Source organism: Stylophora pistillata, chromosome 13 (genome assembly GCF_964205215.1).
Source record: "Stylophora pistillata chromosome 13, jaStyPist1.2, whole genome shotgun sequence".
NCBI lineage: Eukaryota > Metazoa > Cnidaria > Anthozoa > Scleractinia > Pocilloporidae > Stylophora > Stylophora pistillata.
The window spans coordinates 9400882-9421676 of NC_142531.1; the positions used below are offsets into that span (position 1 = coordinate 9400882).

General features: G+C 40.1%; 2 protein-coding genes and 1 pseudogene across 3 annotated transcripts; all 3 read left to right on the forward strand.

Moving 5' to 3' along the window:
- Window positions 1-1310: 1310 nt before the first annotated feature.
- Window positions 1311-3872, forward strand: LOC148717523 (uncharacterized). Its single transcript, XM_088743726.1, has 3 exons — window positions 1311-1626; window positions 1726-2866; window positions 3338-3872. The coding sequence occupies exons 1-3, from the start codon at window positions 1311-1313 to the stop codon at window positions 3870-3872; spliced, it is 1992 nt and encodes a 663-aa protein (XP_088599852.1).
- A 225-nt stretch (window positions 3873-4097) lies between these two features.
- LOC111319218 (uncharacterized) lies at window positions 4098-5060 on the forward strand. The gene has a single exon (XM_022922033.2). The coding sequence runs from the start codon at window positions 4098-4100 to the stop codon at window positions 5058-5060; it is 963 nt and encodes a 320-aa protein (XP_022777768.2).
- Window positions 5061-5921: 861 nt separating this feature from the next.
- LOC111344569 (serine/threonine-protein kinase ULK2-like) lies at window positions 5922-20621 on the forward strand (annotated as a pseudogene). The gene is made up of 22 exons (XR_015994989.1): window positions 5922-6131; window positions 7211-7333; window positions 7686-7759; window positions 8141-8242; window positions 8345-8403; window positions 9263-9345; window positions 9782-9832; window positions 10237-10316; window positions 11491-11617; window positions 11740-11813; window positions 12275-12311; window positions 13061-13109; window positions 13187-14384; window positions 14552-14706; window positions 15810-15935; window positions 16063-16112; window positions 17280-17398; window positions 17500-17606; window positions 18194-18235; window positions 18335-18379; window positions 18901-18991; window positions 19454-20621. The product of XR_015994989.1 is annotated as a serine/threonine-protein kinase ULK2-like (transcript).
- Window positions 20622-20795: the final 174 nt, after the last annotated feature.

Consider the following 20795-nt stretch of genomic DNA (forward strand, 5'->3'; position numbering starts at 1 on the left):
GGAAGGTGCAAGGGCTCTTAAAACTGGTTCAAGTAAAAATATTTTAACTGTCAGTGACTCGAACCGTAAACTTGCTCCCTGTGATTAAAGTCAATTTATTTCCTTCTGTGGTCAAAGAGGAAAGATTAGTTCAATAATATATTTGAAAACTTTCAAAAACCTTCCAAGTCGGTCAACACATCTCAAAACAACAATCGAAAGTTGCGAGTTCAGTTAGAATTAAATTCTGAACTAAACTCCTACAGCCTCGCTTAATCATTCGCAACAACGAAAATGATTTCGCTTCTCTTCTTCTCCAGGTGGAGAAGATTTTCATACCTCGCAAGGAAAACCACCACTTCTTTATCGTACCTCTTTCCCTCCTTATCTAAACCCCCTTCAAAGTCAAGATTTCCTCCAGCCACTTCTCTTCGGTAGCAAATCCTTCAAAGCTCGACACGTAATCAAAATGTTCGGCCATATCTTGAATAACTAGCAAGCCAGCCTGCCTTGGAGCTAACGGCCGGTTTCTAGCGATACTCTCCGACGCCCAATTCTCCTTTCTCCCCGAATTCCATTGGCATTTTAGGCATACATGTCGACTCCATTGTTACGTCGCAAAATGTAACAATCGCCGGAAAATGTAATACTGACGCAAAATGTAATAACAATCGCCGCAAGATGTAATACTAACGCAAAATGTAATAACATCGACGCAAAATGTAATAAATTACTTAACGCAAAATGTAATAACTATTAAACGTGAAATGTAATAACTTTGCTGACGCATTATGTAATAACGCAATTTGAAATAGCTCTTGAAGAACTTGTACGCTCTCAACTTCGTTGTGTTGCTCGTCTTAGATTACGTGAATTAAATAAAATATTTCAGGTTTTCTGGTTAACTTTAAAGGTAGGATTCCCTCGTTTGTGAATTACTGTTTAAGTGTCTTTCAGTTCGGTTACTATAAGGACTGTCGCCTTCTCTTTTTCAAGGAAACACCATGCAAATTTCAGATCGTTTTCGTAATACATATACTGTTTAGGTGTGAATATAGATTGTTACTGTTTACGACGCCATTTTGGCGGGTAGGCAAACTCGATTGAAAGCGAAGTGTTAAGTAATTGACTTAAGACTTCACTCCCGACAACGGATGTTACTAAAACTGGTAACGAGGAACGGGGAACGGGGAACGGGTAACGGCGAACGCGGTTGGGTGTACAACTGCGCCACTAACCACAAGAAAGATTTCAAGCTCATCACTGGTTTATGTCCTGTCCAAAAGATCAAAGTTATGGACTCAGGTGGAACGCTTTTTGAAATACTAGCGATGATAGATTCCGGATCAAACACAAGTCTGCTATCAAAGAATGCAGCTGAACGACTTGGAATAGCTGAGGAAGTTACCCATCTTACTATGAATCTAGCAGGTGGAGAGAAGAGGTCTGAAGCTTCAGAAATCATCGAAATCACTATTGCCTCGACCATAGAAGCGGATATCAGAAATACACTGGAAGTATACACTATAAAGAAACCTTGTAGTGCCGCGAAGACGATCTCGAAGGGAACTATTGAACACTTCCCTCATCTCAAACCAGTGGCGAACAAACTGCATCTATCTGGGGGAACAATAGATCTTCTAATTGGTACAGATTTCGTCGATGCATTCGTTGACATTCATACCTTGTCATGAGAACCTGGAGAGCCGATTGCCAAATGCAACTGCTTCGGTTGGTACGTCTTAGGACAAGTTAACAGTTACAGGATACAGTCCGTTGAAGTCGGAACAGTGAGCATTGAAGACGACTTTAAGAAACTACTTTATCAGGACACGCTGGGGGTTAAACCAACAGAACTGTGTACATGTAGTGAGAACGTGCTACGAGAAAACAAGTTCGTCAAATCGCTTTCTGATTCAACTACATTGGTAGATAGGAGAATCCAAGTAAGAATGCCTTGGAATGAGAATGGACCCCCAAAACGCAGCAATTATGACATTGCCCTCAAAAGAATGCAGTCTGCCGAGAAATCGTTCCAGAGAAAAGGATGCTTCGAAATCGTAAATGGCGAAGTCCAAAAGCTGTTGCAACAAGACTTCATAATTAAATTTCCTACAGAAGAAGTTGATCACAGCCAACCTGAATGGTATCTGCCGTTACAAGCAGTCTTCACACCAGAGAAAACCACCAAGGTCCCCCCTGTTTTCGATGCGTCTTCAAAGGGTCCCGACGGTCTTTCCCTGAACGATCACCTCGAGAAAGGACCTATTTACATTGACAGTCTTCCCAATGTACTTATGGGCTGGCGATGGAACGAAGTGGCTTACTCGGGTGATATCCGAAAAATGTTTAATCAAGTCCTAGTGAACCCTGACGACCAAGTTTTCCATAGGTTCTTGTGGAGAAGCAAGAAAAGTGAAACGCCTTCAGTCTTTCAATGGCTCAGATTAAATTTCGGCGACAAGCCAGCACCAGATATCGCCTCAAACGCCATCGATTACTTAGCCAAAGTCTCACAAGTCGAATTTCCGGACGCAGCCCAGGAACTGCGAGATCACGCGTACGTGGACGATATCGCGGGCTCCAAAAGTAACTCAACAGAAGCCAAGAAAATAACGAAAGAAATTGACACCATCCTCGGAAAAAGCCGGTTTCAAATTAAGGCGTGGCACTCCAGCTGCTCTGAAATCGATCTGTCTGGCGGTGAAAGATTTACAGATCTGCTTGGCCACAAATGGGATGAAGAAGATAAGTTTACCTTCAAGAAAGAAAACGTGGTTGGCCTATTGGAGAGCTTCTCCAAAAGAAACTGCTTGAAATTTCTCGCTCAACTCTGGAATGCCATCGGACTTGTTTCACCCGTTACTATCAAGTTCAGAATTGATCTGTAAGCACTATGGAGTTCAGGTTACAGCTGGGACGACATCCTCCACGAGAGTTTTCAGCAAACATGGTTAGAGAATGTTCAGACCATAAAATGATCTCCTGTCATTTCAGTTTGAAAGCTAAAACCAAGCAGTGCAGTGGGTGTGCCTCAAATTCACGGATTCTCCGATGGTGGGGAACAGGCTTATGGTGCAGTAATCTTCCTACGATGGAAACTTACTGGTGGAGACTACCAATGTGTTCCAGTCATGATAAAGGCTTTCATCGCACCGTTGATGAAGAAAACATCCCAAGACTGGAACTGTTGGGCTCTTTAGCACTTGCAAGGATATACGTTACATGCGTAAAGGCCTTGGAGTTGACAAAAGCCCAAGACTGGAAAAGATTCTTCTGGGTCGATTCAACAACCGTTTTGTCCTGGGTCAGAACGCCACCACGGGAATTCAGACCCTTTGTATTTTGTATCTACCAGAGTGGCTGAAATCCAAGAGTCAATTGGGGCAGACCAAATTCGCTACATCAAGTCTAACCATAACCCTGCAGATGCCCTAACGAGAGGAATTCATCTTAATCATCTCGTGAAGTGGTCGGAGGGACCATCCTTTCTAAAATTGCCGGGAAATAAATGGCCCAACTTTCAAGACCACACCCAAGTTAACGCTCACGTGGACGATCCCGAAGCATTAAAAGAGAAGAAAGCATTAAAAGGGAAGAAAGCATTTCGAAAAGAGAAAAAAGCCAGTAAACATTACAATGCTTTCGCAGAAGTATGCTCTGAAGTAAATCAGCCTGAATCTGAAGGAAATCCTATCCTTTCACATTTGTTGAAAACTTGTTCTACGTACTCCAAAATACGGAGAACGCTTGCCTATGTCTGTCGTTTTATTCGCAACGCACGAAAAATGAACCCGAAGTCAGGATCCATTTCAGTTCCGGAACTGAAGGCTGCCGAGGCCCGTCTTCTGAAGTGGAGACAATTTCCCGACGACGAAGGGAGATTGGATTAGAAACTTGTGGCAAAGAAGGGTGAAGACGGCCTTCTTCGTGCGCATCGTCGCCTTGAAGCTATCAGATCTCTCCCTGAAGAGTTGAGAAAGCCTATTATCTTACCACAAGACCACCCGTTTGTAATCTTGCTTATGTGTGCTCTCCACGAACGACGTGGGCACTGTGGCTATAAGAGTTTAATGCACGAGGCCAGAAAAAGATGTTCGATCATTGGACTCCGCAGAATGGGTAAGACCGTCACCTCAAAGTGTGTCACATGCAGAAAACTACGAAAAAGGCCCCTCAACCAGCTCCTGGGACAGATTCCAAACCTAAGAGTAGCAGCTGGCTTCCCGGCACTTTCAAACACTGCCATGGACATGTTCGGACCGATACAGATTAAACTTGGCCGCACGACTCTAAAAGAGGCCCAAGTGATCATCTTCACCTGTATGACATCACGTGCGATCCATCTAGAACTGGTCACTGATAAAACCTCAGATGCATTCTTGATGGCCTTTCGACGATTTTCCTGCCTTCGGGGATACCCCAGTGTATGCTGGTCAGACCATGGAACAAATTTTGTAGGTGCTCAAGGTTACCTAAAGGAAACCACACAGAACTGGGATTTTCCTAAGATAAAGAGTGTCCTCTCCGATAAATTTGGCTGCGAGTTCAGATGGCAGTGGAACACACCACATGCGAGTCACCAAAACGGAGTTGTTGAGACCCTAATTAAGTCAGTCAGACAAGCACTTAACGCCACTTGCAAAAACCAAGCCTATTCCGAGGAACAATGGAGAACATTCTTGTCAGAAGTTACCTTCCTAGTCAACGGACGACCGCTGTACCCCAGTTCCGATGATATCTGGGAAGTACCACCGATCACTCCCAACGACCTTCTTCTACGCCATCACAATCCACCGCCACAGCCAGAACCAGAGGAAAGAACCAATCCGCGACAATTACTCAGAAGCACACAAAATAGAGTCGCTGATTTCTGGAGGAGTTGGATGAAGTATTTCGCCCCAAACTTGTTACCAAGAAACAAGTGGCTTCGCGTGCGAGACAACATTCAGACCGGTGATCTTGTATTGGAGCTAGATCCCAAACACAAAAGATGTGAATGGAAAATGGCGCGTATTATAGGCACCTATCCTGGAAACGACGGCCTTGTCCGAAAAGTGAGAATCAAAACAAGAGACTGAGAGTACGACAGACCTATTCACAAACTGTGTTTGATTGCAACAAAGGAAGAGCTTGATGCAGGACTACTTTAGCTTAGATAAATTCAAGAACAATGAACACTTGCATGAATCTTTCAATCTTAAATGACAATTCGTTTCTCAATTAGAGTTAAACTCTTAATTTTCGCACTCGGGCGGAGTGATTTGCACTTAGTGTTTTCTTGTTTTGGCGCCAGAGCGTTGTCCCAGGGAGTCTGGGGACCAGCCCATCTTTTTATTTAAAGTCGCGAAAAATCCAATATTCAAAATAACTGTCAGCCAGAGATCACGAAAAGATCTATAAGATGTATGGAATGCCCTACGAATTGTAAGTTAAATTTCGTTAAACTCTCAAATGTTATTCAATATTTAAAAAAATCTGTATTTGTTTTTTAGTTTGATTTGCTTCCTGTGGCAACCAGGACAAAAGTAAACGGCCACCATGCATCAGAATCCTTCAAAGCTACAGTAACGCTTCAAAACCAAAGCGCGAATCAGCCATAGCCCGGTAGGCTTATGGTATTCCACGAAACGAAACGAACTCGTAACCTGTGATTTCACTAGTTAAAATTTTCGTTTCGTTTCGTTAAATACCATAACCCGGTAGCCTTATGGTATTCAACGAAACGAAACGAAACAAACTAGTAACCTGTGATTTCACTAGTTAAAATTTTCGTTTCGTTTCGTTAAATCCATTCTTTTCAAGTAAAATGGAGAGCAAAGTAGAAACCGTTATCAAAAACTTGTACTTTCCACCGTTTAGGATCAAAATTTTTTTCACTATCTCTACCTCTGGGTTTGGAGTATAATTTGACTCATTACCTTATATATTTTGAATAAAGATCATTTTGTGTGGAAAATTATATATTTTTTTTAGTCATTTTATCATGATTAATCCAACTTTGTCACAAACATTGACTGCGGTCATGCTATGTGGTTCAGGATTTAACAATACTATTAAGTTTATTGTAAAAGTTGCAACTTTTTTATACGTTATCTTTGACTGTTTATATCTTTCAGGAAACATCCAACAATGTCTTTCTTGTTATGGAGGTTAGTAACCTTTGTTCATTGGGTACTTTTTTCTTTGTAATTAAAATTTATGTCACCGAATATTTGACACACACTTTGCATTGAGTACTAAATGTACCAAGGCAACACAGAACAAAGAGTTACAGATTATTCCACCAAAGTTTTGATGGCCTGTGGTGTTCCTTATTCAGATAGAGAGCTCTTTTGTCACATGTTCTCCTGTTGTTCGCCACCTTATTCCCTTGGTTTGAAGTTTTCCCTTTTAAATACTTGACACATGAAATTTGCTAAACGGAAACCAGGATCAGGACCCCACCTTTGCTATCCTCAGTGGAGTTTTCAGACATTTTGCTGTTATGTCACATATTCTCCTTCTGTTTACCACTCTCTTGCCCCTTTGTGTTGTATAAATATATCTTATTAACCAAGCACGAGGCCCGTACTGGGAGAATATTGGCCCAACTTCTTAACAGTATTGACCTCGCTGCGCTTGGTCCGTACAAAAAAGACCGAGGGCTAATATTCTTCCAGTACGGTCCCGAGCAAGCTTGGTTAATAAGAGATTTATTATATGACTGAAGTTCAAAGGGACACAAGTGCGGGACCATTCGGGACAGTGCCCGGTCCAATACTTAGAGAATATTGGACCGGTAATAGAGCATTTTGATTGGTTGATTTTAGTTATTGGCCCTCTGACTCCCCGAGTTGTGTAATAAGGGGTGTTATTCTCAAGTTAAGCAGTAGTGATTCTTAATTCAACAGTATTGCAATGGAGGGGATCTTGCAGACTACCTTCATGCTAAGAATATTTCAGTTTTGTTACAATAAACAGGTTATCAAACTTTAAGTACACTTACATTGTTATTGAAGGGTAATCGACATATTATAAACCTGCATTTTTCTCCACAACAAAGGGAACCCTTAGTGAAGATACCATCCCTATTTTTTTACGTCAAATAGGTATGGGTTTCATTGATTTTATCCCACTGTTGATATTTTATTTCAAATTTACATCGTCTCTCAGCTGGAATGTAGCTGTAATGTATTCATTCTGACATATCATGATATTCAATTCTTTGAATCGTTTTGGCTCTCCATAGCTTTTGCCATGTGCACGCTGCAATCCAAAGGTGTTGTGCACAGAGATATAAAGCCTCAGAATCTACTATTGCACTATGCAGGGACAACCACACCCTCACCATCACAGATCAAAATAAAGATTGGTAAGTTTTGGATGGGAGGTACTTTCTATGTCTCATTGGGTGTAACCAATAATAGGGGCTCTCTAGGTGTCTGTCTGGGTATTTACTCTCCATCTGGCCTCAGTTCAACCTCAATCTTTCACCCTTATGGTGTCAAACTTCTTTATAGGGAACCCTCTCTGAGATGAGCCTTAATGTCTTAAATTATTCTCGCAGTATTCTGTAACAAGAAGCTTTTTACAACATCAAGTTACTAGCCTCTTCCTTTTCCTTTCTTATTTTGGATCAGGACTGGTATAGTGGCAGATTTCTGAGGTATTTACTTTTATAGTGATAAAAAATTGATTTTAGTTTTTCTTAATTATTATTTAAGCTGACTTTGGGTTTGCAAGATTTCTCCCTGGTAAAATGATGGCTGCTACTTTATGTGGATCTCCTATGTACATGGTTTGTGTAAACTACTAATACTTGTATATTTTAAAATAGATCTTTTGTATTCTCAAGTTGCATGAATTTTACTATGACTGTGTTTCAGTCTTTAGAGGCCATTTAAAAATATGGATTCACCTTTAATTAAATAGGTAGTGGTGAAACCACCTTTGTAAGTGTAAGTGGTTAATTTAAAAAGAAAATTACTGCCATTTTGAACTTTTTAGAATTCTTATTTGATATTATCGGTATACAGCAATTGTTGATAGAACTCTGTGTTAAAGCATCTAACTATATTTCAAGATTACTGAGTGACATGTACTATTCAAAATTCTAATTCCTTAGCACACTTTCTATATTAATTAATTTGACAAGTTTGTTTCTCTTTTGTCATTCAAGGCTCCTGAAGTTATAATGTCCAAAGGATATGATGCCAAAGCTGATCTCTGGAGTGTAGCGACAATTGTTTACCAGTGCCTCACTGGTAAAGCTCCCTTTCAGGTGCTCTTACATGCCATGGCATTTAAAAACCAATTGTAACAAACTTTATCAAAGTAACTATAAATGAAAATCAAGGATTCTTTTGATTTTGTTATCTTCCAGGCAAACAGCCCTCAGCAGTTAAAGAAGTTTTATGAAAAGAGCAAATCTGTTTCTCCCAAGTGAGTGGCCAAAGGGCATAGATGTGAATAATTTTTGAATGCTTTCTACATGTATATCTTTATCTAAAAGTAGTTTTGTGTTGCTTTTTGGTTGAATATGCAATCTGATTACCGTACTAGGGAAAGCTATCGTCATGATATTCATTTCATGCTTTATTAGATCCAATTTTTGAAATCACTAGTGATCCAATGTGGCTGTCATTGGTGAAATTTATTCAGGAATGGCACCAATTTTTTGCTCTAAATCACATCTTTTCCCAGCCAATGAGAAACCTTTACCAAAGCACAACAACTAATCAAATTTAAAGGCTTGTTTCAAATGACCAATCAAATTAGTTGAAAATGAAAAACAACTTTTGCAAATCTCTTACAAATCAGCTCAGTATTGGATCAAATATTTGTATGGACTAAAAACAGTGCTTAACACCAACGTTAGCCAACTAGCCACAGACAACTAGAAATTCAGTCTTGGCTAGTGGTTTTCAATTTCCACCAGCCAGTTTTAGCTAGCAAAATAACTGAAATTGTTGTAACATTTCACTTATCACTAGCTACTTCGCTAGGAAGTTAAAAAGTTAGTGTCAAGTCCTGTATTTGAGGGACTGAATTTTGTGATTTTAAAGTGGATGCAATTAAGTGGTAATTTAACTTTGTGTTGTACAACTTTGGTTTGGTCTAAAATCATACTTGTGATTTCAAATCAAACCTATGCTACACACTCACCTGATTTTGAAATCATCTGTCTGATTTCAGACTAAATTTCAGACTAAATTTCACTGTACTATGTTTGATTACCATTATTTGTTAATATTGGGACTGTTATCCATGAAACGTAAACAGCTGCTTTTTGTAACCTCAGTATTCCAGCTGGTACTTCAAACCACTTGAAGGACCTACTCAATGGATTACTAAAAAGGAATCCTCGTGACAGGCTGGATTTTGGTAAAGAATTATTACATCTTTCTTTAATGTGCTGAGAAGTCTGTTCACTTGACAAATGCAAAGCTTGTTCAAAGCAATTTGAAGCTGAATTGTATGAGGTAGAGGCTAAGATATAATTATGAGGACATTTGATTCTTTTTTCAAAAATGATTTTGTTGTCTCATATAACCATAAATTGTGTTATTTAAATCATGTGCCAGGAACAACTCTTATTATATATAGTCTATGAACTGTGTTACTCATGCTCAATTGATGATCTGAGTACAAGGCTGACGGAGGAAAGAAGAGAACAATATCACTTTGAGCTGAAAAAGGTTTTTTCATTACAAAACAAGTTTCTTAGGCAGTGTTAGAACTAGAGTATATCATCATTCACTTTGTCTGTCTCAGCAGTGTTGAGTATTAAATGTAAATTAAGTTATCTTTTGGTTTGCAGCGGATTTCTTTGCCCACTCCTTCTTGATTGGCAGAGTTCCCCATCGTGCATGTAAGCGAGATCAAAACTACTGTTGCTACTAATGTTCTGTATGAGCAGGCAAGCAGTTAACAAGAACAAAGAAAGAAAATGAATGAGATATTTGCTCCAGAAAGAAATCCATTACTATGATCCTGTCTATTAAAGGCTCAATTATTTTGGCTCTGATCTTTCTGGAAATTCTGATTACTTTAACATTTAAAAGCAACCCAGCTACTTAAGATTTGAGTGCCAGAAATTATATATCAAAAATATTAGAAGCTTTGATGTTTTTAGACACAGCTAACTTTTGCTGTCTGGAAATGTCCATGGACAGCTTGAGAATTGGAAAACTTTTTGAAATCGTTGTGAGAATGTTTCTTTTTTGCTTTCAATTGGGATTTTAAATTTTTCAAAATTTATCCACGTGTCTTCAGCTACCCCAGTTGCTGTCCCAGTTCACCAACGTAAACACTCTGGAAGTCCTCATGGAACAAGGTCACCCTCATATTCCCCTGTAAGTGTGCCATCATTATATAACATTATATTGTTTGTCCTTATAGAAGGGTTGGTGCACAGTCCAAGCAGCTGTCTAGAGAGGGAAGGTTATCTGAGTAGTCAAGACTCCCTTAAGGTTTGGCTCCAATTGTCTGCAGGATGATTTTCTCTCCAGCAGATAGACTTCAAGTTTATCTATCCATTAAGCTAACTGCCTCCCGGTTAGCATAATGGATAGAGCGCTGGACTGATCTGCGGGAGGTCGAGGGTTCGAGCCCCGGCTGGACCAACACTCAAGGTCTTAAAATAATTGAGAAGAATATGCTGCCTTTCTATAACATCAAGAAATGGTTTAGATATTGTAGTCTTCACGGATAGGGACAAATAAATAGAGGTCCCGTCTCCTGCAGGGTTAGGGGTAGGAGACGTTAATTTCCCACGCACGCGATTACTGTGTGATGGATGTCCTCCCCTGGGGTGGGATGGGTGGGTTGTTGTCTTGCATTTCCTACATGTGGCTTGGGCAATATGGGTAACCATGCGCCACGTAAAGACATTAAACTTTGATTACTATTACTATTGAGGAGGTGCGGTGGCCTCATGGTTAGTGCGCTCGACTCTGGATCAAGTGGTCCGGGCTCGAGCCACGGCCGGGACATTGTGTTGTGTTCTTAGGCAAGACACTTAATTTACTCTCACAGTACCTCTCTTCACCTAGGTGTATAAATGGGTACCAGCAATTTAAGGCTGGGGGTAACCCTGCAATGGACTGGCATCCCATCCAGGGGGGAGTAGAGACACTCCTAGTCCACTTCATGCTACAGAAACCGGAGTTAAGCACCGGCCTAATGGGCCACTAGGCTCGTAAACAGACTTTACCTACTATTGCTATTACAGGGACATTTATCCCCCAGGAGAGAGTGTGTGCAGTAAACAGTGTTATGTAACTCTCATGTGCCAACAACTGGGCCTGGATTTTTCTGCAAATGTTATACAAATCTATTCTTTAGCAATAAGCTACTATAACAACCAGTTAATGTGAACACATGGCATGGTTAGCCAAATGAATCATATCAAGATAGTAAAACATGAATCAGACAATGTTTTTGAACAAGGTTCTCTCCTGACAATGAAGTCAAATAAAATCAACTCTTAGTATCCTTATTTTTAAATTTCTGAATTAAATTTAACAGAACTTTGCAGAAGCTTTGGGTGACATAAGAGTCGACCTTCTTCATCGCATCACTCCACCCCATGATGGCACTGGCATTTCCACTCAGGACCCTCCCACAGTCATGAATATCAGCACCTCTGGGAACAGTAAGTATTGCATGTAGGGTTTAGAAGTGCTTGATTGTCAAAACTTGAATTGGGAAACAGGAATAGTCAGGATGGCTGACCATTGTTTCTATCTCATCCATCTGTTTGTATTTTTATTTCAGACTCTAGTGCACAGCTTAGTTCTCAAGGTGCCTACCCTCCAAGTGCAGCTCAAGATGATGAACTAGCTGTTGAGGTTTGTCTGAGAGTACTTATTAGCTAGCCTGTGTATTAATCCAGCTAGCCTGTGTATTAGTCCAGTGCAGAGGATATGGCACATTGTAGCTTTTAGGGCAGCATTGGAGAAGAAGGCTAATACCCCCTCCTTGTACCAGGTGCTATACAACAGTGATTTTTCCTGGGGAATGTTCCCCAAAACAGCCCTCTTTGCAGTTCCCCTACCTTATATCTGACCGACCTGATGATACCCATTTCAAAGGAAACAAAACTCTGAGACTGAAATAAAGTAGTTAAATGGCAGTTTATCACAGACCAGAGTGCATAAACTATCCCCTATTTTGGATTTTATGTGTATGAGATTACGTACCCCTCTTCATCATTAGACTTTGATTATTATTCCTTCCCCCTCCTTGAGAAATTTGTTTCTTTGTACATTTTGTAATTCTAATTAGTTTAATATTCATCTTTATCATTTAGGGTTTTGTGCTTGTTCCATCTAATCCAGAAACTCCGAGTGAGTATTCACATTTGTTAATGTACAGCACACATCTCAAGCCACACCTATACCTAAACAAAATCTTTGCCAAGGTCTTCTTAATATAAACTGCCATGCAGCATAACTCTGCTATTAGAATTTTGTAAAAGAAAAATGTAGATGACTGTGTAGTTGTAACTGGACTGTGAAAACAAGAATTTCTCATGACCCTGACATTATCAAAGTAAAATTGTTATACAACCCAATTGAACATGATTCCAAACCTTTTTTTTTTTTTTGTTGCTACACTGACCCTTTAGAGATTTAAGTTTTCACTTTTCTTCTTTAAGTTTTCATTTAAGATTTAAGTTTTTTAAGTTTTTAGAGGTTTAAGTTTTCTTCTAGAAAATGAGTCTTCATATCCACTTTAATAAGTCATTTTTTTGTGTTCTTAGTTTAAGCAGTAGAAACAATTATCCAGATAAAATTTACTCAGTATCAAGACTTTCTGAACCATTACATATAAAATTAGAACTGCACTGAATGAGAATGATTCATGAAGCTTATCACTCTCAAGAGTGACTGGTAAATAATTTTATTTCAACTATTCATCACTATTAAGCAGAAAAGTGATGAGAATAAAAGTATCATTATGGGACTTATGTTTAATTTAAAACCAAATTCTTAGAACTTAAACCATTGGAAATAGACGATGGATAGAATGAGAATTGTCATTTTGCTCTTGTCGTTAGTAGGGCATAAGTTGATGAATTTCAATCTCTTAACAGGACATCATCAGCAGAGGCATCACTCTGATCCGCTCTTTCCTTTCTACTGGTAAGTATTCTTTGTCATTAATTCTCCAGATTTATTTAGGACCTACAAATAATATTATAATTTTTCTTTGTCTTTAGCCAATCACCTCCAACGACTGTGACTAGTCCACGTTCTCCTTCCCCTCCATCATTGCGCACTCCTCAGAGAGCCACCTTTATTGTTGGTGCACCACAGTCAGTATCGCCAGTCTCTCCCCCTTCCCCCATGGTACAGGCCCCGCCCGCCCTTTCCCCATTGTCATCTCCATCATCTGCAGAATCCTCTCCAGTTGAGATCCCAATAAGAAAGCACACAAGTTCCTCTCCAGGACCTGCACAAAAAGGTCAGCCATCATCCACTCCTCTGCCCATTCCACGCACTGGAAGTTTACCCAAGCAGGCATCTTCTAGAAATTCTCTGTCCCCCACTCACCGCAGAGCAAGTTCAGGCACGACTCCTAGAAAGCAGGGAGTTGGTACCCCGTCCTCTAAACCCTCAGTAGGCAATAGCCCAACTAGTAGCCCAGGTGCATTGAAAAGTAGCAGTAGCCAAAAAAACAGTCCAGCAACACAGAGGCAAGTAGCTCAAGTTAGCCCGAAGGGATCCTCTATCCCTCTCACTGCTGCTGCTCAAGCTATTAATGCGCAAGCGCAGGGGTCTGAGATGACCTTGGGCTTGCACCAGAAAGCTTTTGCAGGATTCTCTAACACAATTGCGAACAAGGGACTGGCAAGTAAAGCAGCAGTTGGGACCTTCCGAAGAGCACTGTCAAATATTGAGCCTTCGGTTACTCAGTCACCAGACAGCTCGCCGATATTGACAGCTCTGGCTCGTCATTCAAGTTCTGGAATGGGCATCCCAATAACAGACCTCTCTGAACCAGGAGCAGAGACTAAGCAGATCATACGCGTGCATAGCTCGCCCGCCATACTAGCAATGGGCCTTCCAAGGAAGGGAAGCTTGCTGACATCACCAGGGTTCCAACTAGGGGCTACAGGGGCAACTCCCGTATTTCGTCGGAACTCAGGTGGTGGATTCACAGCCTGAGGGGAAAAAGTCCGCCTATTTCATCTTCCCCAACAGGTCTTCCAACCATACCGGGCTCACCGACTAAGACATCCCATAGTACGGAGGCTAGAGATCCCATAGTTGATCCTGACAATGAGATGAAGCCCTTGAAGGGTCTTTTTACGGTTGGGTCGTGTTCGCCCAAAACGAGGGAGAATGTGTTGCTGCTCGGGAAGAATTCACCAAACGCTAGTAAGAATGGACAGAAACCTGCTGTTGTCAGTCAAGGTAAACATAGGATTTGCACCATATTAAGAAGAATTTATGAAGAGAGATTTTTAGTATTTGCTTCGTAATGTGTTTATGGTAATTTAATGTTGTAAGAACTACTTTATTGCTACTGCATGTGAGTTGCATAGAGACCGTTCACCCTGACGCCTTAATTATCTCGACAGGAACTAAGGTTACTCTCGGATTTGGAGACAATTTCCCCCGCAGGAGCCCCAAGAGACTTATGGTTGGTTCACAGGAAACCGAAGCGTCTTCTCCCGACATGGAAGGCCCAATAGCCCTCATAGCTCCTGAACTGCCGGAAGATACTCTCTTAGATGTAAGAAAATAATTACAACTGATTTATTGCAGAACTTTTCCATTGACTGTGGTGAAACAAACACTAACGCGTTCACAACGCCAAATCAAAGTAAAGGAATATCTCAATTATTCGCCGAAGGCGGGTTGAATATCATCGAATAATCCCCGAGACGAAGTCAAGGGGATTATTCGACAACATTCACCGAACCTGAGGCGAATAACTGTTTTAGTATAATTTCAGAGCTGAACAACAGAGAAATTTCTAAACAACAGAGAAATTTCTAAATTCATAACATTTTAGTAACATTTCTTGACATTTTATTTAAACATTTTGTATAAAGCGCGTGGAGCGATTTATTTCGCGTCATATACGGAACCGCTCGACCAATCAGATTGCCGGAAACTCTTTGCTCAGCTCTGAAATTATACTAAAAATATATATATATATATATATAATGCTAATGAGAGAGCTTATTGAAGCTAACTACTGTAATCCCGAATCACTTTCCACGCTCAATTTAAAATTGCTCCAACAGATTTGTCATCTAAATATATACGAAAACATTCATTTTGTATAAAGCGCGTAGAGTGATTTATATAGCGTCATATACGGAACCGCTCGACCAATCAGATTGCTGGAAACTCTTTGCTCAGCTCTGAAATTATACTAAAAGTATATATATATATATAATGCTAATGAGAGAGCTTATTGAAACTAACTACTGTAATCCTGAATCACTGTCCACGCTCAATTTAAAATTGCTCCAACAGATTTCTCATTTAAATATATACGAAAACATTCAGGGAAACCATTATTGTCAGAGTAGCTTTCAAAGTTTCAGTGAACCTAATCTCTGTTTCGCTCATCGTCAGGTCTGAATAGACAATAGAAACCCAATATTTTTTCATTAGGTTAGATGAGATTTTCCTTAGGACAGGGGTTGAGTGTTCGATGCGATCGCTTTATAATCACAGATCTTTGTAAAGCTAACTCAGATATTACTAATTGAATAGAATCACGCGACATTTGAAAGTCAGTTTAAAACCACTTTTTAAGTTATTACCCCAACAACCCAAGGTAAATGACAGCTGCCTCTTTTCTTTATTTTGTAAAAACCACAGATGGAGCACACGGAGGGCGTTAGGAAACTTAATTTCGTTTTGTCTTTGACGGATGCCATTCTTGAAGTGATCAGTGCCAGGGGAACACCTTTTACAGTGCTGACAGACTCTGTGGCCATCCGACAAGTACGTGAATTTATGTTGTTTTTCGGCTCCCTGGGTTGAATTGTGTAGTTGAACAGCGTTAAAGTCTCGAAGAATTGTTTTAGGTCTTAGATAGTGTATAAATATTCTCTGTTTTTCTCTTTTTCAGAATGAAAGCCTCCTCGCCGACCAGATTGGACTGAAAAGTGACGAATTAAGGTAAGAAATTGGAATTAAATGACAAGTTGAGTTATACACGCGTTTCGAATCGTTTTACATATGATATATTATAACATAACCAAAGTAAAGCGCGCGCTCTGATTGGTCAATTTAGCGTCCCCCATTTTCCCATGGGTGTACGCTGCTGACGTGAGCAAATGCAAAGACTATTTTTCCGCGCGCGCTTGTTTTTTCTGGTTGCGTAAGATTTGTTAAATAAAAGGGAACTCTTTAGCTACAATGTATCAATGTTATGTTATAAAACAAATGGTAAACACCACAGCGTACACTATTGAGTTATGGATGCACTTGGGAGGTTTGGTAAACACTCAAGAAGGTAGAGTCGCTCTCGGCTATCGCCTCGAGCGACTCTTACGCTTCTTTCGTGCTTAGCAACCTCCCGCGTGCATCCATAACTCAATAGTGTACGCTGTGGTGTTTACCATTCGTTAATTGGAGGATACATAGTCGTCACCATTAACAACATTTTTCTTTATAACATAACCAAAGTAAAGCGCACGCTCTGATTGGTCAATTTAGCGTCCCCCATTTGCCCATGGGTGTACGCTGACGTGAGCAAATGCAAAGACTATTTTTCCGCGTGCGCTTTTTTTTTCTGGTCACGTAAGATTTGTTAAATAAAAGGGAACTCTAGCTACAAAGTGTTAATGTTATGTTATAAAACAAATGGTAAACACGACAGCGTACACTAGAGAGTTATGGATGCACTTGGGAGGTTTGCTAAGCACTCAACAAGCAAGAGTCGCTCTCGGCTATCGCCTCGAGCGATTCTTACGCTTTTTTTCGTGCTTAGCAACCTCCCGCGTGCATCCATAACTCAATAGTGTACGCTGTGGTGTTTACCATTTGTTAATTTTTTTTTTTTTCATCGATAAAACAATTAGATTCCAGTTTTCGGTGGGTCTTGTACAGTTAAAGATAACAGATGTCGAAACAAAAGGATAAGAACATCAGTGACACTCTTGGCTGTGCCACTTTGGTGTTGTTACCATATTTCGACGTCATCTGTGATGTAGCTGTGAACAGACCCACAGTAAGATGAAATCTACTTGTTAAGGAGAGGATCACTGTACACGGATTTGCAAATACAGACCTTACTTTATAGCGAAGTTAGATCTGGCTAACTAAGGTTCTTAAACTTTGCAGAAAAATGGAACAGCTGGTACTGTACGTGAAAGCTCTGCGAGCTCTTAATCTGTCTCTTCTCTTCGCACAAGGAGAAATCAGAGTTGGGCACTTAAAACCTTCCAACGCCGTCAAAAATGGTGAGATAGATAGATGCTAGAGGGCCCTACTCTCGTCTACATGTGCGTGTAACAAACCTGAACGAAGCATTGAGTTCATTACCTTCGTTTACAATTTTCAGTTCTAAACGACTTGAACGGTCGATATCACCAGTGTTTGGAAAAGGCGTCACAACTGAAGCAGCTCTTGGAACCTGGACTACAGACACTCGATGGAAAATCTATGACGGTGAGCCTACTTCGTGTATGCGTTAAGGTCTTTTAGGATTTAATCAGCTTTCTTGAGCATAATTGCTCATGGTTTGCTCCTGTTCACTTTGCGATTGGCTTTAAACTTGCAATGCCTTCTCAACCAAAGAGTCATATGCAGATCTTATATCAATTGTAACTTTGTCTCTCGCGTCTCTACGATTTAGACGAGTTTCGTTCGTGTGAGCTGAATTCCAGTGAGCCCCTTTGAAAATTTACCTTCGTGGAGTTGGCTGTTGTGATTGATTTAATCTTAGTTTTAGGAAACTTCACCAAAAAGGGCAGTGCTCCAGGCCTCGTATATTCACTGTATTCTCGGCCCCTAGTCTGCTTTTTACTCCCTCTTCCTCTCCCCCTCTCCTCCCCTCCCCATCGGTGTTGTTTAGTTACTTTGATATCCGGACTAGCTTCCTAGACCTGTGTTTACAAGAGCCTCGAGATGAGCTGTGACGAGGTTGGCATGGTGTCTTCCATGCTGCTTTCTGCCGGCACAACCTTTACTGTTTTTCTATCCACTGCTTCGTTGGGCTTAGAGTAAAATACTGACATCTTACATCCTTCTCACAGGTCAGCGCTGACAGGCTAATGTATCATTACGCCATGGAACAGGTAACTACCTTGAACGTTGAGGCAAGCTATTCGTGGATGCCGTGCTAGAACTTGAATTTCTTATTCATTTTCCTTTTGTTTTTGTTTTCAATTCTTTAGTGTCAAAACGCTGCCCTCGATGAGCTGTTCGGAAACCCAAAAGAGGTGCATGACTAACCCTCTTTTGTTTGTTCCACGTCTTCGTTGTTTCTTGTCACGTTTTCTCCTTGTTTCGTCAACCAGCTATTTAAAAACGTTTCTCTCAGCTCTTTTCTCTCTTTCTACTTAACAAATGGTAAACACCACAGCGTACACTATTGAGATATGGATGCACGCGGGAGGTTGGTAAGCACGAAAGAAGCGTAAGAGTCGCTCGAGGCGATAGCCTAGAGCGACTCTAGCTTCTTGAGTGCTTAGCAAACCACCCAAGTGCATCCATAACTCAATAGTGTACGCTGTGGTGTTTACCATTTGTTTTATAACATAACATTGATACCTTGTAGCTAAAGAGTTCCCTTTTATTTAACAAATCTTACGCGACCAAAAAAAAACAAGCGCGCGCGGAAAAAGTCTTTGCCTTTGCTCACGTCAGCAGCGTACACCCATGGGCAAATGGGGGACGCTAAATTGACCAATCAGAGCGCGCGCTTTGCTTTGGTTATGTTGTAACTCTCATTTTTGTTCAGTGTAAGGTCAAGTACGAGACTGCCCAGGTTTTGCTTCAAGGCTTGGAAGAAGAAGCTCATACTGACGAGGATCGGCGTCTGTTGAATAAATGTATCCTTTGATCTCGTTTGCGCTTCAACAAAGTAAATACAAACCCCAAATCCTAAATCGCTGGGTGGAGAAAAAAATTAAGTTACTGTGGTCATTATACATGCATCTTGAATAGGGTACACTATACTTTATGCCACTGGAGTATTTTAAACTGGGGAGGAATAGTTACAAACTAATGTCGTGACAGAAACTAATGTGTCTTCAGAAGAATAGCGAATTTAAAGATTTTGCCTCGAAAAAGACCACAGAGTGCTCCCCTCCCATTCCCTCCCTGTAATTCTTTCATAACACTGCAACTTAGACAACAAATAACTTAACTTACTTAGTCATAACTTGGCTGGCGTAGGTTATATACAACCAATTACCTCACTTTGACATAGTGACAACCAGTAACATCAAGCCTTCTACGTGAACACATTTTTGCCACCACCTTGACGAGTAGTTCCTTAACGAAAGCTGTAGATAAAATCGCCGTAGACAAACGACTGACCTGTATTTCCAGGACAAGGACTCGCAAAACCAGTCAAAGTAACGCAAGATAGACTGCGTGGAACTGGGAATGAACCGTGAGGTGCCCTGTTACTTGTGGGCATGTGTTCTCGTCTGTGAATGGGGTGTAGTGAACTTCTGGTTATCATCGAGTATACTGTCAATATTTCGTAGTATTGGGGTTTTCTATTATTCCTTATTTTACAATCTTGAAAGGTAGAATAAAATCACAACGGTCATTTGAACTTCAGAGTAAGAAAATTGAACAGTTTCAACTTGTCACTCTAATTTACAAATGTAAATAATCTGATACAGGACGTTTGGTTTTTGTTCGTTTGTTTGTTGGTTGGATTTTGCTTGAAATCTTTTATTTATTTCTTGGAAAACGTTCTGATGCTCTCTTGTGGTGAGCAGATGGGATGTTCACTGTTATTTATATGTTTTATCATGTTCAAGCTGTGTAGTTTGTACTTGCAATGGACGAAATTTCTCCAGCAGAAGTTCAAAATTGCTAACGACTTTTTTTTTAAACCTCACCTTTTGATATGATGGAGCGATGTTAAGTGATTATCAAAACCTAATATAAAACTTGCTTGAACTTTTTTTTATAATCTCAGGAAGTAGTTAAAACATCCGATCGTATTTGTTCTTTGTAATCTGAGGTCTAGCCATCTTTGGTCTTGAGAAGTTCTACGTTTGAAATAGGACCAGATCATTCTATGTACATAGTTTTTTTGCCCTGGGTGAAGTCGTTATTGCCATGTACAAGTACGCTTGGGGTAAAACTTAAAAAGAGAACAGAAAAGTAACTGGTATGAAGGAAGCGAATATCTAAGAAAGGGTCCTGTGGAACACTATGAAAATGTTTATAAAAAGTGAAAATTTAAGTCGCTATTTTTAGAGTCGATAACTTATCATACATAGGGACGTCCTTTTTTTTAAATTCAAATTTATAACTGACTAATGATTCATTAAGATTATTTCGCAACACAGGAAAAAATTGTTATGGGAGAAATGTATTCGCGATTGCCAATATATATGCTATTTGAAATGTGTAAATTTTGCTCTTAGATTATTAAAAGTGTGCAACTTCAAAACATAAAAAAAAAAAACAATAATAAAAGTAAAAACAAAGCGTGAACCTTTTTCAGTATTTTCATTTTTCAACCCAGCTTCTGACGAGTGGGTTGTGGGGCTTGTTATTATAGGAATTTTACGGGGTAGCAGCGATTCAGAATTGCTGATGGCAATGCGAAGTTCGTTTAAAAACTGAGCAATAAAAGGATTCGTCTGGCCCTAGTTTTGCATAGACAAT